The sequence below is a fragment of the Colias croceus genome, chromosome 6 (genome assembly GCF_905220415.1).
Source record: "Colias croceus chromosome 6, ilColCroc2.1".
Classification (NCBI taxonomy): domain Eukaryota; kingdom Metazoa; phylum Arthropoda; class Insecta; order Lepidoptera; family Pieridae; genus Colias; species Colias croceus.
The window spans coordinates 1,188,165-1,204,076 of NC_059542.1; the positions used below are offsets into that span (position 1 = coordinate 1,188,165).

The 15,912-nt window shown below is 34.3% G+C and overlaps 1 protein-coding gene across 2 annotated transcripts in view; it reads left to right on the forward strand.

The window, feature by feature from the left end:
• LOC123692438 (netrin receptor UNC5B-like) overlaps positions 1 to 11,091 on the forward strand; it is a 67,424-nt gene extending 56,333 nt beyond the window's left edge. The window contains exons 8-12 of one of the 2 annotated variants that reach the window (XM_045637183.1): positions 5,052 to 5,189; positions 5,593 to 5,734; positions 6,315 to 6,436; positions 8,202 to 8,432; positions 9,050 to 11,091. In XM_045637183.1, the coding sequence (XP_045493139.1) occupies positions 5,052 to 5,189; positions 5,593 to 5,734; positions 6,315 to 6,436; positions 8,202 to 8,432; positions 9,050 to 10,194 (1,778 nt within the window). In that variant the 3' untranslated portion in view covers positions 10,195 to 11,091. The remainder of the gene's footprint in view (positions 1 to 5,051; positions 5,190 to 5,592; positions 5,735 to 6,314; positions 6,437 to 8,201; positions 8,433 to 9,049) is intronic. The other variant, XM_045637184.1, reaches the window with a different exon arrangement.
• The last annotated feature ends 4,821 nt before the right edge of the window (positions 11,092 to 15,912 follow it).

The window sequence follows — 15,912 nt, forward strand, 5'->3', positions numbered from 1 at the left end:
TAGTAATTATTATTGTATAGAAAATTGTTGAATTTACACAATTAAATGTAACATCGTTTTTGTATTATGTTATTTTTAAATACGTATCAATGTTTGATATACTAAAAAAAACAATAAAATAATACAAAATTGTTAATCTTTTCTAAATCTATTTACCAAATCTTTCAATGCAATTGCATTAACACCAAATGATATTTACTTTTATCAAATACATACAACTCTATACACACATACATGTCAAACACACAGCACTTGCAAACACGGATGCGTACTGCAATTCTCATTACTGGAGGTGGACTCCGTAAATGATTTGTTGTGATTTCGCCGAGCCAACTCAGCGGGCGATCGCTGCATCCAAACTCTGCGAACCTCTACCCCACTATACCCTCTATGATTAATAGCCTTAGTGCCACATTCGCGTGCACACAGAAGAATTTAATTCCACCAGGCCTCCTACCACGTTATGGCCAACAAGGGTTTGTCGATTGGATTCTGTATCTCCAATCTCTGCATTGGACTCATACGACTGGCACTGACAAATGTTTACACTGTACAAATTTCAATATTAACCCCCGAATGTCGACGGGGTGCATCAGACCCGCGTTTTATTTTTGCTATTAACTTTTTACTGCGCCCAAGGAAATTTAATTCTCATATCAATTTGTCTGAACAACGACTTGGTGAAAGCATGACGTAAATTATGTATTTGATTTATACATTGTTTGCGGTATGATTTGTGTTGTTTATTTCTCGGCGGGTAATAGCGACTTACTGCTGGGTAATAATTTGCGTCCTATAACAAACAGTAATGCTTTATCGCAGGCTGTTATAAAATGACGCCTCCAATATGCTTTCATAATAAATTGGCCTTTAGTGTATATTTATTTTAAAATTTATTAACAATAAACAATTTTATTCATACAAATATCTTACTGGATACTCATGAATTATATTATAACCAAGACAAATAAAGTTGACATTTAATGAAAATAAATAACAAGTTTTCAGCCATTCGTAAATGGTCCACTTAACCATCATCAAAATCAAGGATCAAATCGAAACCCGGGTCCCTAACACCCCTTTACTATGTCACAGCTTAAGCCAGCAGTCACAGGTTAATCGGATAAGCTAACGCAAATTAATTCCAACAGCGTTTTATGACGTTTAGTTAACGGCCGAGTGCACCCGAGAGGCGGATGTATTATATATCTTATGCGGATATAAACTTATGTTTATATTGGAGATTTATGAACATCATGACCATGTTGCGTCACGCGTGCGTACTTAATGGTGCTACGGACGGACAGTTTGTGGTTTTTATATGTAAATATTTAATTTATGGCGCATAAAGTCGTGTTCTTCAATATCTGAGTGGCACTTAGTGAGTTTCGTATCTGTTAATAATAGTTTTGGATTGTTAGTGAGCCCTTTTGATACGTAATTTGGTGTATTTGGTAATGTTAGATTTATAGCCCGAAACGTGGAATAGTACAAACCTTTCTAATAAATCTTGTGTGCACTATTGAATATATTTAATACAAATTACAAAATTTTAATAGTTTACAGTAGTTGTGTATATTATTTGTAATGATTTACTTTCTTAGCCTTTGTAGCTTCTACATTTTTCAATCATAAAATAACAAATTTCTAATTGAATATAACATGAACATTACGAAGGATTTGAGTTAATCAAGTAATGATTAACTCAAATCCTTCGTAAAAGTTTAAAAGCGCAGTTTAAACCTTAAATATTTAAAGTTTAAACTCAAAAAGAATTCATTCATCACGGCTTAAAATCTATGCACAACTGCAGTAAGTCACCTCATTTCTATTTAGCAGAAAATTGCCCCAAAAACCATACGACCTGCCGTGTATTGAATCGCAGTATGTGGGTCAAACGTGGTTGGCTTGACAATGTGCGAATGTGTACGAAATGTAACTTAGTACGTACAGAAATGCATATTTTGTAAATAAAAATTGTTAAATTTTTAACGGTGCATTTACATCACACGAGGAATCATTCTAACCCCACGATGTCAAATTATTTTAGTGTAAACAGGCGTAGAGTATTCTTTCGTTGTTCTTAGTGCGTTCGAAAAGATTCTACGCTATGTTCTAATACTGAACAACACTGAATACGCATACACAACTCATTTTCCTTCAATATCACAAACTACTAATTCAAATCTATAAGCTAAATTAAGACCAACCTGTAAGTTTCCGATAAAAATCTAGCCTACGGCTGTACAAGATTCCCATCTTTTTATACAGGTAAAAAGCGGAAATATAATTTAGGTCACTAACGATCCTATCGATGTCTCGATAATCGTTTTTAGATTACGATCTCGGTAAATTATACCTTCGCTTGTTTAATTGCATCGATATAGACTGGAATGATGACTTTATTTAGAACTGGTTTATAGTTTTAAATAACATTGGGTAGCTAGAAGTTATTTACGTCTTCTTAATGGATATATTTTGAGAAACATTATCGACTCTGAGTGAAATACAAAACAATTTTCATCCAGTACCTAGCGCGTAAAAATGACTTGCTGAAATTATGCACTTTGCTTCTGAGTTTTGTTTGTGTCAAAAAAATTTATATTCGCATGAATTGTGCTATATATTTATATGTATGTATATTAGAATTTATTGATAAAACTGCTGCTTAATAGTATTTCGAAACGAGTCTTTAATTTCTTCATTACGCTTTCTACATTTTATACGTAAATCTTCTTTAATATTTTTCTTCTGATAACCTGTCAGATTTGTTTAACTGTGATTGCTTCTATTGACTTCTGCATTAGCTTTGAAAGTCGATGTGTTTACGAATCAAGAATGATTGTTTAGGCTTGGTCTATTTTTGAATAATGTGTGTAACTGTGAAATTAAAGCAAAGGATTTCTTAGTATCTTGGTATATATAGGTTACAAGGACAAATATCTTAGAGGGGTATATTTTAAAACAGTTAATGCTCATTGTCCCCTCGGTGTCCTATATAAAGACCTAGAGGAAATATTTATTTCAGTTACTTGAAATAAGATGCTAGAGCATGCGACATTCTTAATAACGTAATAAATCTTAGAAAACTTTATTAAAAAGAAAAAAAAATCTACATAGATTCTGTCCCCGAAATGTTTATCCTAATTAAATCATATAAATTAAGCCAACAACATATTAGCCCTTATCCATCTTTCTATACAAACTTACAATCGTTAATCCCCTAATTTGAAGTCCTACAAAAAACATCTCGTTAAAATTCATCCAGGGACGAATCGTAAAGTCGAGGACGACATAAATAATATTAAAAGCTATAGCAAGAAATGCGATGCCCGTTTCACTGCGGTAATAAAACGCAGAGTTAAGTTTTCATCTTAGATCGTCTATAGATAGGTTAAATTAAGGCTGGTCATATACGACTCTACAAAAAAAATAATTGTATTTATATTACGAATTAAAAAGTGTGTCAAGGTGTTTTATATACGGCAAACTGAAACGGAATAATAATAAGTTAAAATAAATAGGTATTAATAAGTTTCATTAGGAGCATGGAGTCCATTGTTTTAAAATAAAGCCTATTTATTCCTAAGATAAACGCTCGGCCTGGTTTGAGTTTTAATAATTTTAAATAATGTTTGTATTCTGAAGAATACTCTAGAAAATACAATACCCAGATAATTAATCCATGCAAATTTAAAAAAAATTAAGCTCCCACATTTCTATACTTATAAATTCAACATTACTAAAGAATATGTTAGTTTAAATTGTTTCTAATTTTGTTCTTGTTTGATCTTGAACGTTGAGTCATAAAAAAATAAATAGTAAAATTCTATCCTCTTCGCTTGCCTTCTAAGATTTTACTCAAGGTTAGTGTTGCCAGGTTTATAAACCCCCTAAAAGGCAGCGGCTGTGGTGAGCATTTCAATGTGAACATATTTCAAATTTTATTGCCAACTCGTAAAATTTTAAAAGCTTATCATACAGGTGTAGTTGATTATCTGCCACAGTGTATTTTGACAGTACTTTTATGACTAGTTTTGTTATGTACTTATCGCAAATAGCGGAATTGTGTCCGCGAAATAAGGTATCAATGTATTTTTCTTTTGCAGTTTGTTGTGAACATGATGAAGTTACCTTATCGTCATTTATGAAGTTACCCTATCGTTCGTAGATTGGATATTTTCAACTGTATTACTAAAGGAATATACTTTTGAATTTATTAACATATTTATCTTACTTATCAATACTATTACGAAATATCTCTATTCAAGAGAAATGTAACCAGACAATTCTTTACTTACAACAACGTTTATAATCATATTAAACTTTAACATAGTACAAATATTTAGTGCAGATTTTAGCACAGCTGTTCATTAATATAATACTCTAGTGTTTAAGTTTACATAGAAGCCATTCGGAAAGTTTACCAACAGTGACGTAGCAATATTTTCTCGTAAAGTGAGTTAAAAGTTTGTAATTTATTCCGCTTCTCTTAACTTTGTAGGGCATCTTGTGAAGAATCGCGTGTCGGAACTGAAAATAAGATTAACATTTTAAGTTATATGCATTTTAATAAATTTAACCAATTTTATCGAGTATAAAATGATTGGTTTTTGTGTGTGGTCGCCTTCGTAGTATTAACGAATGATTTATTAGTAACCGATGCTTTACTTTTACACTTGTGCACAAAGTAAACTAAAATAAAGTTAAGATTTGCGTATGGTTTTATACATCACATTGAATATTTCATTTAATTTATGTAAGTTAACAAGTTGTAAAATTGTGTACAGTTGAAAACACACTTTTTTCAGTTATGTTTTCGCACATAACTCAAACATTTATTTATTCAATAATTCTTGTAGTTGCAATTTTGAATCGTCATAACATAGTTTTTACCATTATCAACCGATCCGAAAAGCAGCTTCTTCGGAGAAGAAATGTAGAGAAACTACGTAGTTGCTCTTTTAAAATCACATCCTAACATATCATCGTCTACTATTAGCTACATTGTTTCCTAACTACCATAGCTCTAACCCCAAATCTTGTTACAGTAGCTGCGCACAGCGACATACCACTATACATTGGTATCGCGGTCGCCGTGGTGGTGTTCCTCGCGGGTGCAGCCGTGCTATATAAACTGCTGCAGAGGAAGACCAGGGATCATTCGCTGTATACAATGACGAGGACAGGTGAGCTTTTATATCATTCTAAATTAAGGAGAGAAGACTGTACATTTTTAAATACTACGTGTATTGTGATTAGCAAATCGAGGAGGTAATATGAAGCCTATAACGCAGCAGACTTTTTTGAAACAAAAATAGTGCATTCAGAGGTAAAAAATAAATGATTACATATTTTAATGTTTCGTAAGCACCAGAGCACGCTGCAGCTGCACAAAAAATGATATATAAACATCTAATAGATTATTGAAAGCTTTTCTATATAATGTTACAGTGGATATTTGCTTTATCGTAGTTCTTGTGTTAGTGTATTATGTTTATTAAACTTCATCAAGTTCATTCAAGATCTTCAGTTAAATACTGAAAATTACTTTCAATACATCGTTATCTACAAATGAACAATTTGTTGTAGACTTCCAACCAGAAATCTACCCCACGGTGGAGAAGCAGTCCCTCTCGTTGGCTCCAGACCTGATGCAGCACCGACCCCCCCGCTACGACCCCCCGGACCCTCGTACCGAACACCATTATGATGTACCGCATCTTACCAATAGGTAAGCTATGTTTAAATTGAGTTCATTACTATTCGTGTTAAAATATTATAGGTACTTGTGTTTATTGCTTTAATAAGATAAAAAAAATAATTTTGCTAAAAAAGAATCGGAAATCTTCCAAAACTTAAAAAATAAAAAACGACGTGTGTCACTCGGGGACTGCCGCGGTAAAGCTATTGCATGCTATGCCTTCAAGCCACACCTCCGCCCGTCGGAGTGAGGAGCGTGAGGATTTTTCGTTACGGAATTTCTCGATTCGGTCCCCGCACTCAAGGCCCGCGATAGAAGCTATGCAATAGCTTAATAATATCCTAAACTATTAATGTTTAAAACAGTGTAAACTAATAATTATACCAATCAACCTGTAATTTACATAATATTTCATTTATAAACTAGCAGTAATTTATCTTCATCTTCCAATCCGACATCTTTTATACCTCAATGTTGTGTGCTTTATCTATCAACTGTTAATGTTTAAAAAAATGGTATAATTTTGAATTATTCTGTTTCTTTATATCGAATAGACGGATTCATCCAATTGCCAGAATATTCTTCTATTCATATTTAATTTTTTGTCTAGCTACGCATCACCCGTGGACCAGCAAATTACCCCAAGTGCGTCAAGCAAGGGGCACAGTGATGAATACGACACGAAGCCGTATAGCGAGTCGGAACATTCTGCCTCTAGCTGCTTTACAAGTTGTGAGTATATGCTTATTACTATTACTACTAAAACTACTATTAATGTTACTATTTCTGCGATTACTACATGTACTTTTATACTACTGCTATCACCTACTACTTCTAGTTGTATTGACGTGACAACGTCATATAATTCGATAGAGCATTCGCGTGCACGCACGAAAAAACATGACTCATGCGGCGTTACCTCGCTCTGAGGCGTTCCATGTAAGGCTTGAAGTGCGAGCGAGAGCGCGGAACGAGCGACAAAGAAGCACAATCGGACGTTGTCACGTTCAACTATCGTCAGTAAACCGACTTTACAGACAACCAATCTTTTTTTTTAATTCAAGTGTTTTATTCATAAGTGTACAATTTAATTCCAATCTTTACTTTTCGTCTTGTTTTCGCATGTAGATAGTTAAAGCGAAAGTGCTCTCGTTTCTTGTTGAGGACTCCGAGGAGACATGCTTATTTCAGATGATGCACATAAATGCATAAGTTAACCCCGGCACAGTTGCAAACGACCGTTTTCATTCTACTTATTAATAAATAAATAAATACTTTAAGTACGGGGATCTATTTTAACGTACTTTCAAAAAGGTTATACGATGTTAATTATTTACACGTTGATATATTGATGGTTAAACAATTTAATGAATACTAGCTAACTATAATATGTCCTATCCATGTCCTATCTTTAGTACAAATCGTATAAAATGATCCCTTTCTAATGAGTCACCGCTGAGTCAACAGTGAGCCGAACTCATCAAGTATTCGATTCTTATCAACGATTTGTAAAACAAATTTGATTAAAATGAATATAGTTCATGTTTAATAGGGTGGTTAGATAAGGTTGTCACTCGGGGACTGCCGCGGTAAAGCTATTTGCATGTGCCTTCAAGCCACACCTCCGCCCGTCGGAGTGGGGAGCGTGAGGTTTTTTCGTTACGGAATTTCTGGATTCGGTCCCCGCGCTCAAGGCCCGCGATAGAAGCTATGCAATAGCTTAATAAGTTAATATGTTTTCCGTAGTATAAAGTCTTTATTATTCCGTTCACAACAAAAAGACGTAAAATCGTGAATCTATTACCAACTATCGAACTAACGTTTAAAAGAGATTAATGCGTTTGTAAATAAATATGGTCGGTCAAAGAAGCTCCAAAATATTCTTATCTATGTAGTAAACAAATTAGATTGTATAATACATAAAATTACCCAATTATATATTTACTTATATGAAGTACCTTTATACAATATTCCAAGCATTTCTCATAAGCGGATTATATTATTGTTTTAGTAAGCCCCTTGTTCACCCACGTGCCTGACAATCGAGAGGTCTTTATTTCGATTCTCAAAGAAATAAAACAATAGCCCTGTATTTGCCTTCGGTGATTTCTATAACAAAAATAGATCAGTAATGACATGACATTGACATCAAATACTCCCCAGATGACCTAATAACTAAGATATTCAGGAGTCAAGAAGTACATATTTTACAAAACATATAATCATTGGTTAAATGCTTTTAGAAATAATGTTGCCATTAGTTTTCAAGTTCAACTGTAGATGACTTGCTAGGTTTGAAGACCTTATCAAAAAGCAACCGAAACGGTCAAGATAAACATTACCTATTCCTAAAAGCAGTTAGCGAATCACACATTTATGTACAGAAAAACAATCAGAAAACAAATAAAAAGGTTATTTCTTATATTTTTCGATCACCTTACTCCCACTTTTTCCAGGTCTTTCCTTAAATCATCGCTAAATAGCCATTTTTTTCTAGCCGGATCCATGTACGACGCAGCCAACGAATCCGTGACCCTGCAACTTGCTGAACTAGTATCAAACTCGCCTACATCTCAGTCCTTATCAGTGTCCAATGTTGGGGCGCGGCTGAGTCTCCCCGCGGGGGTCGCGCTGACCATCCCGGAGGGCGCGCTGACCAGGGGCAGACGGGAACAGTTGTACGTGGCGGTTGTTAAGGATGATAGATACCGCGCTAGGTTGGGGAAAGGTGAGTTTTTGATGTTATTTTTTCAGGTTTTTATGAAGTGGAAAATTTTTGAAAACATTTTTTGTCGTAAAAATTCTATTTCTAACCCTTTTTTTTTTCAAATATAAAGATTAAAATTAATTTTAAAGATTAATACCAACATCATAATTTCTAATAAGTAGGTATAGTATAAATTTAAGATTTAAAATATCTAATTACGTATCAATTTAATACATAAACGATTAAATTACATAATTTTTATCTGATCCCATAAATCTGTTAGAAAATTATTATCCTGTTAAAATAATTATACTCTATCAAATTTATTAACTTCTGAAGTATAAATATTAATTCGATACGGTTATTAAGTCAACTTCAAAGGGTTCAGTTTTTTGCGATAACCAATTAAACCAATCGATAAAACTTGTACTCAATTACTATATTCGAGGCTCGATTTAAAATTAATAGTAATAAAAAAGCAAAAAAGCTAACTACATCCAATATTTGTTTAATCCGCAACGATTATCCATATCAAAAACATCGGCAAACAATTTCAACATATAATTACAAACGAAGTAGTAATTTATTTAAAACATTCGCCCGCAGCATCTCACTTGAAAATAATTTTTTGCCCGCAGGTATCACGCAACTGAGTCCGGTAGTAAAATGTGGCCCGCCTAGACTCCAGCTTAGCAAGTCGGTTATATTGCAAATACCGCACTGTGCGAGCCTCAAACACGGCTTCTGGAATCTCGCCCTATACGCCATAGACAATAACAAAGACAACTCGCCGCACTGGAAAAAAGTCGTCAACCTCGGCCAAGAGACCATAAACACCCCGGTTTTTACGCAGCTAGACACCGATAAAATATTCTTAGTCACAGACATGCTGACGACTTTTGTTCTAGTCGGCGAAAGTTTCAACGGGAAAGCCGTAAAAGCGCTCCAATTAGCACTCTACGCTACTCCCATTAACGAAACAGCCACCGAATATACTATCCGCGTTTATATTTTCGAAGACACGCCTTGTGCTACGTACTATTGCCAGGAGCAAGAGAAAAAACTCGGCGGTGTTCTTCTAGACCGACCTAAGTCTTTGCTATTCCAAGATGGCGGCTCCAATTTGTGTTTGAATTTGGAACACGTCAGTCCCGGTTGGAAAGCGAAACCCGGCGTAGCGTACCAAGAGATTCCGTTCAACCACATATGGACGTCGAATTACAACGCGGTGCACTGCAATTTTACGTTAGACCGGACGTACGATAGCGACAACATCGACTTCTCGATATCCGCGTGTCAAAGGACGAATCCTTCGTACAAGCAAACATTCCGAATATCCGTGGACATGACGCATCGCGGCCGTTCGCCGCGCGGGGAATCCAGAAATTTCAATATCACAGAGAATTTGCTCGAAGCGAGACTCGGCAGGAGCGACGCGAGCGACGACGGGAGCGTGAAACGGAACGTCACAGTCAACGAGACGGGCATCAATGAGGCAGAGGGGCCGTTCAAACTGAGCGTTCGGATCAAACGTCAGTTGTGTGCGATTCTCGACCCGCCGAACGCGCGCGGGAATGACTGGCGCGGTTTGGCGTCTAGGTTAGGTGTCGATCGGTATACTACCTGGTTTGCAACCAAGAGCTCCCCCACGGAGGCTATTCTTGAACTTTGGGAATGTAGGGAACGAGGCCCGGGGGCTATCTCTTCGCTGGCGACAGCCTTGCGACAAATGGACAGGCACGACGCCGCCGACTTGCTTCAAGGCAGACCGTCTTGGTTATGAATTGGGACTTAATGCGATACCGTTCGACGCAACGGCGAATGCTTCGATGGTTAGTTTTAGTTGAAGTTTGATTTCGATTTCGACTTAAGAAGGCGACGGCTTACTTACACTGCACAATTTTTTGTATTTTTTTTAAGTAGAATTCGTATTGATTTTTACATCGTAGCATTCGTCGTTGGTTGATTCGTTGCTAATTATCTTGTAGATTAAATGTTATTTAGAACATAGTACGGGCCGTTGGCCGTGTAAAATCGTGGTAGTTTTGTATAGAAGCTCTATCTATGTTGTAGATAAGCGGAATAAATTATATTATAGTAGCAATAATAGTGCCTAATCTTTAAAAGAACTCGGTCGTGCGCGGCCATCTTGTTAATTTTATAAGCGTTTGAGTGTTCATTGTATTGGAATGTGGAATATACATTTTGTTCTTGCTTTTTCAGTTCTTAGGGATACGTGCCAAATTATCGATATTGTTTGGCTATCTATACGCACTATGCAGAGCTTATTGTAAAAATAACCGTTTATCGTAAGACTAAAATGCATTTATACTTTACTTACTCTCCCTCACTGCCTATTTCTATAATAGATTTTTTATCATCACTATAATATATGATTTAAAATATTAAGTTTAAAATTCTAAAATATGGTAATGTTAGTGAAGTGGGAAAATTTATACGTATATTGTTTTTGGATATTTTTACTTTTCGAATGTATGAATGACCAGTTAATTTTGTTCCTGTTACGAAATATATCGATTTGTATATACCGTGATTGTGATTGTACTTTAAGTGGCAACTATTAATAATAATAAATTTTCTTTTAATTTATCAAAAATAATATGTATTACGGTTTTAAGATAATTTTTTTTTTGAAGTGAAACTTCTTTATCTGGGTTGGAAAAAAATTTAGTGTAACATTTTTTCGTTACGCGTGACATTTTTCCGTTACGCGCCATCTTTTTCTTATCCCTACCACGCGTGATTCGACGTATTTCTGTAAAGTTGCATATAGTAAATTATTTTTTTTTTTAATAAGGTCATAAAGATGTTCCGCTTCTTACGTGTGTACACGCACACATTTTTTTTTCATGGAGTATGAAAATAAATTTTTAAATTCAAGCAAAAATAAATGATATTTTGTTTATTAGATATTAATGTTGCCACCTTAAGTACAAGATTTAATTGTAAATAATTTTAAAACACGTAGAAAAATGTATAACCTGAGAATGAGTTGTATAATACGGAATCCTCACCGCTGTAGACTATATATTTTTGTTAACGTGATGACTATTAAATAAATGGATCTGTGATAATTAAAATAATATGAAATAAATTATGTTTAACTGTGTATTTTGTTGTTTTATTGTTTCTACCTTACATATTTTTAATTGTTTTCCTAAATTATCATAATCAAATATACAAACAAACTAACTATCAAATGATTGAAAATTACTAAACACGGAATGCTACTTCGAATTATGTAGTTTCTTTACACATTACAAATAAATGGAAATTCTGACATAAGCCTGAAATATCTATTACCTATTAGTCTATTTAATTGCTTTTAATTGAATATAAAAAATATTAGATACGTCTAGTAATACTTTCCATGTTTAGCAATAAAACGGCTGAACTGATTTTGTTATTTTTTAGATAAGCAACTATAGTTCAACATTATCGCTAAGGCAGCGTCGTGGTAATACAGTTTTGTTGATCCACTTCTTTGTCAAAATCAGTTCTTAATCCCATAACAGCCTTTAACCTCTCGTAACTCTAAATATAACAAGAAAGCCAAAAATAACAATATAACTCAACCACCAACACAGCAACACTATCTCACACAATACCCAAAACGTGGCCAAATAATAATTACTCAACGCGTCGAAAAACACTTAAAAGTTATGATTTGGACAAGCGTGAAACAACGTATCGTTAACAATGTGTAGCGTGTCAATAGGCAGGTGTTGGCTTGTATCAGTGGAACTATGACTAATTGCGGGTTGAGTGGTGGAGGTGACAGCGGGTTAAGCTTTTTTCTACAGTACTATATTTATAAATGGAAACACACATCTAATTACAGAAAAAAAATGTACCTGCAAACTTACGTCCACAGAAAAATCGTTAGGGGTCAAAAACCATTTTTTGTGTCAAATTCTCAATACCTATTGTTCTTACTATAATATAGGTACTAGCTTTCCATAGCTTTGCCTGCGTGGTCAAAATTCCTATGCGAATGAGATATATCAACTCCGTAGCCTATGTCACTCTCTAGTCTCCTATCTCAAAACAAAATGATATTAGGTATAGGATCTTAAATGCGGTTTGAATGAAAGACACTTTTGCATTATTAATATTAGTCAGGATTAAATACGAAAGTTACTCTGTCGGTCCGTTTCTTCTACACGACTTGAACTGCGATTTGTACATAAAACGTTTAAACTCAATAGAATATCATCATTATCAGTCCATACTGCATCGTTGATCACTTAAGGTCTATGAGCTATGAGAGTGTTAAAGTTAAAATTCTACTACTTCCTGTCCTTCATTATAAACTTCCAAATGTTATCATTTAAAATTATATAACTCCACGCTACAAATTGTATATTTTATTTCCATAAAGCTTAATCAAAAAGTTTATGGCGACGAAAGTTTCATAATATAAAATGATAAAAAACTTTAACAACGTTCCAAAAACCTCTGACAATAAAACCATACATTAGGAACTTTTTTGGGGAATAAATTAGAATACATTTAAGAACCATTTGGTATTTATTATAGCCAGGTGCAGTCACAAAAACTATTGTTTTGTAAAAAATAATAAATTACTGTTTAGAACAACTGTCTTACCTGTAAATTATAATAAATGGCGTCATGAATACTATAAATGCGTAATTTTTTGAAGTTGCGTATGTGGAGTATTCTTTGTTTCATTATTTCAACAGAAGTGCTAATTTTCTTCTAAGATATTAGTAACCTTATTGAAAACTATTATGTTCTCCGAAGCAGGATATGCCAAATAATTCACACGAATATTGGACAACTTGTAAACTAAAATTTCATGGTAGAACATACAAATATGTACCACTATTAACATTTCTAAATCATAATTATCTAATCTAGTTATAACTGAATCTTTACACCGAACAACAGAATATCTATTAATATTACAAATAATACAACAAAAAAATACACAATAAATTTTCAAAGTTCTAGATTAGCAACCTACACCAATCAATTGCCCTTACTCCAATAACACCAGGAACGGAAATGTCACGCGATGTCATACAGCAGCGGAACTGACACCGAAAATTAATTTGCCGGCAAAAAGACCCCACTTCCTAACCTTATCCTTGATGAATAACCCTTGGCCCTCGATAAGGGCATTCGATTGATTAGCCGGCATTTCAGACCCTTTCAGTTGTGGGGCGTCTTGGGAGAAGCCGTATTATGCAGGTAAGGGCTGCGGTCTGTGAATATTGAAGGTTAATTAATGTTCCCCCTTTAAAGGCATTATTTTATGTGAAACGCGGGATTAGTCATTTTTCAAATGTGTTGGACTCATAACTGCAATATAGTTTTGAAGGTGCTTATGCTATATTATGCTTATCCTAAACACTACCCACTACCCACGCAGTAACTATAAGTTAATGCTATACTATGGTATGCTATACTACACATATATTATAGTAGTATTATTTCAAATAGTGTAAGTACCTACCTAATATTCATATTTTATTTGTAGTTTTTGTTAGGTAGTATATTGTTTTTAATAAAAGAGAGCAGGATGATTATTTATACACTAGCTGTGCCCGCGACTTCGTCCGCGTGGAATAGCGACTGCATAGTAGTTACTACTTTACATACAATTATGTAGTAAACATGTACTACTATAAACAATTCATAGAATTGTTAATAGAATTTATTACTAATCTAAGCAAAAAAACTTACGTACTTTCCGGAAATCCGGGGCATTTTCCGGGGATATCCGGAAAATGCCTGTAAAATATCTGGAAAATCCCCCGGAAAATGTGTGAAAATGTCCGGAATAGGCGTGGAAAATGCCTGGAAAATTCCCGGAAAATGTCAGGAAAATGTCTGGAAAATGTCTGGAAAATCCCCGGAAAATGCGTGAAAATGTCCGGAAAAAGCGTGGAAAATGCCTGGAAAATCTCAGGGAAATGTTCAGAAAATGCCTGGAAAATATCTAGAAAATATCCGGAAAATGCATGAAAATGTCTGGAAAAAGCGTGGAAAATGCCTGGAAATCCCCGGAAAAATGTCAGGGAATGTCCGGAAAATGCTTGGGAAATGCCTGGAAAATGCCTGGGAAATATCTGGAAAATATCCGGAAGAAGCGTGGAAAATGCCTGGAAAATCCCCGGAAATTTCCTGGGAATTACCCAGAAAATTCCCGGAAAATGTCTGGAAAACGCGTGAAAATGTCCGGAAAAGCGTGGAAAATGCCTGGATAATCTCCGGAAAATGTCAGGGAAATGTCAGGAAAATGACTGGGAAATGCCTGGAAAATATCTGGAAAATATCCGGAAAATGCGTGAAATGGTCCGGAAAAGGCGTGGAAAATGCCTGGAAAATCCCCGGAAAATGCGTGAGGAATTGCCCGGAAAATATCCGGAAAATGCGTGAAAATGTCCGGAAAAAGCGTGGAAAATGCTACTTCAAATTTGCGAAGTAATTAAAGCAGACAACCAAAAAAAGAAAAAGAAAGCTAAAATATTTCATATTAAATGTATATGGGATATTCATATTTCATATTATGTACTTAATGTATGGGTTTAAAGATATTTTTTTTTTTAATTTCTCGATTTATTTAAAAAAAATGATTACGGCCATTATTAGGTTAAGTACTTTCGATATCAGTTTAAAGTTTTTTGTTATCTGTAATACTTACAAAAAAAATCGCCTGTGCACACTGAACGATTACACCTTGTACATAAATGCCTTAGCAAATGTTCGCCGTGATTATTTAAATGATCATAATTTTTTTTATTAATGAACCAATTGACATGAATTAAACACTAAATGACAAAAAAAATTAACTACAGTTTTGGGTTCGGGATCAATTTAATAATTACACCTGCTAATATTTTTTTACATATTTTCATTGTATAAAATCGTAACATAATTTCCTTTATGTATTGTTCTATTAACACATAGATAATATCTTCCCAAGGTATTAAATTTTAATAAAAAAGTTGTTTTTGTTATTTATATCTAAAAAAGAGTATTTATATTAGACAGAAATAAACATAAAATTTTTATAAGTTTTATGGTAGCTGAATGTAATGCAAATGGGCAAATATAAAAGTAAAATTAGGTATTTAAAATAAATAAATGAAACAACTACCAAACAGAAAAACTTCTTTTTCGGTTGAAAATTGCTGGATCATGAGTATAATTCTTTATCTCTTAACTTGGGCAGTCTGGAAGAGATCGCTAGTAAGCGATAAGACCGCCTTATGTACATACCGTGTTAATCCATTTGGTATGATTGTAAATATTTTACTTGGTGTGGTACGTATATTACCACACCAATTGATAAATAATATGTACTCTGATCCCAGTACGATCTGTACCGCGATAGCCATAACGATTATAAAACAATCAGATGACAGTAAAGCACGATTAAAAATCATACTTGTACAGTAGTTGTGAGTGCAATATTTACGTTTCAAAATAACATTTTTTTGGTACTAAAACG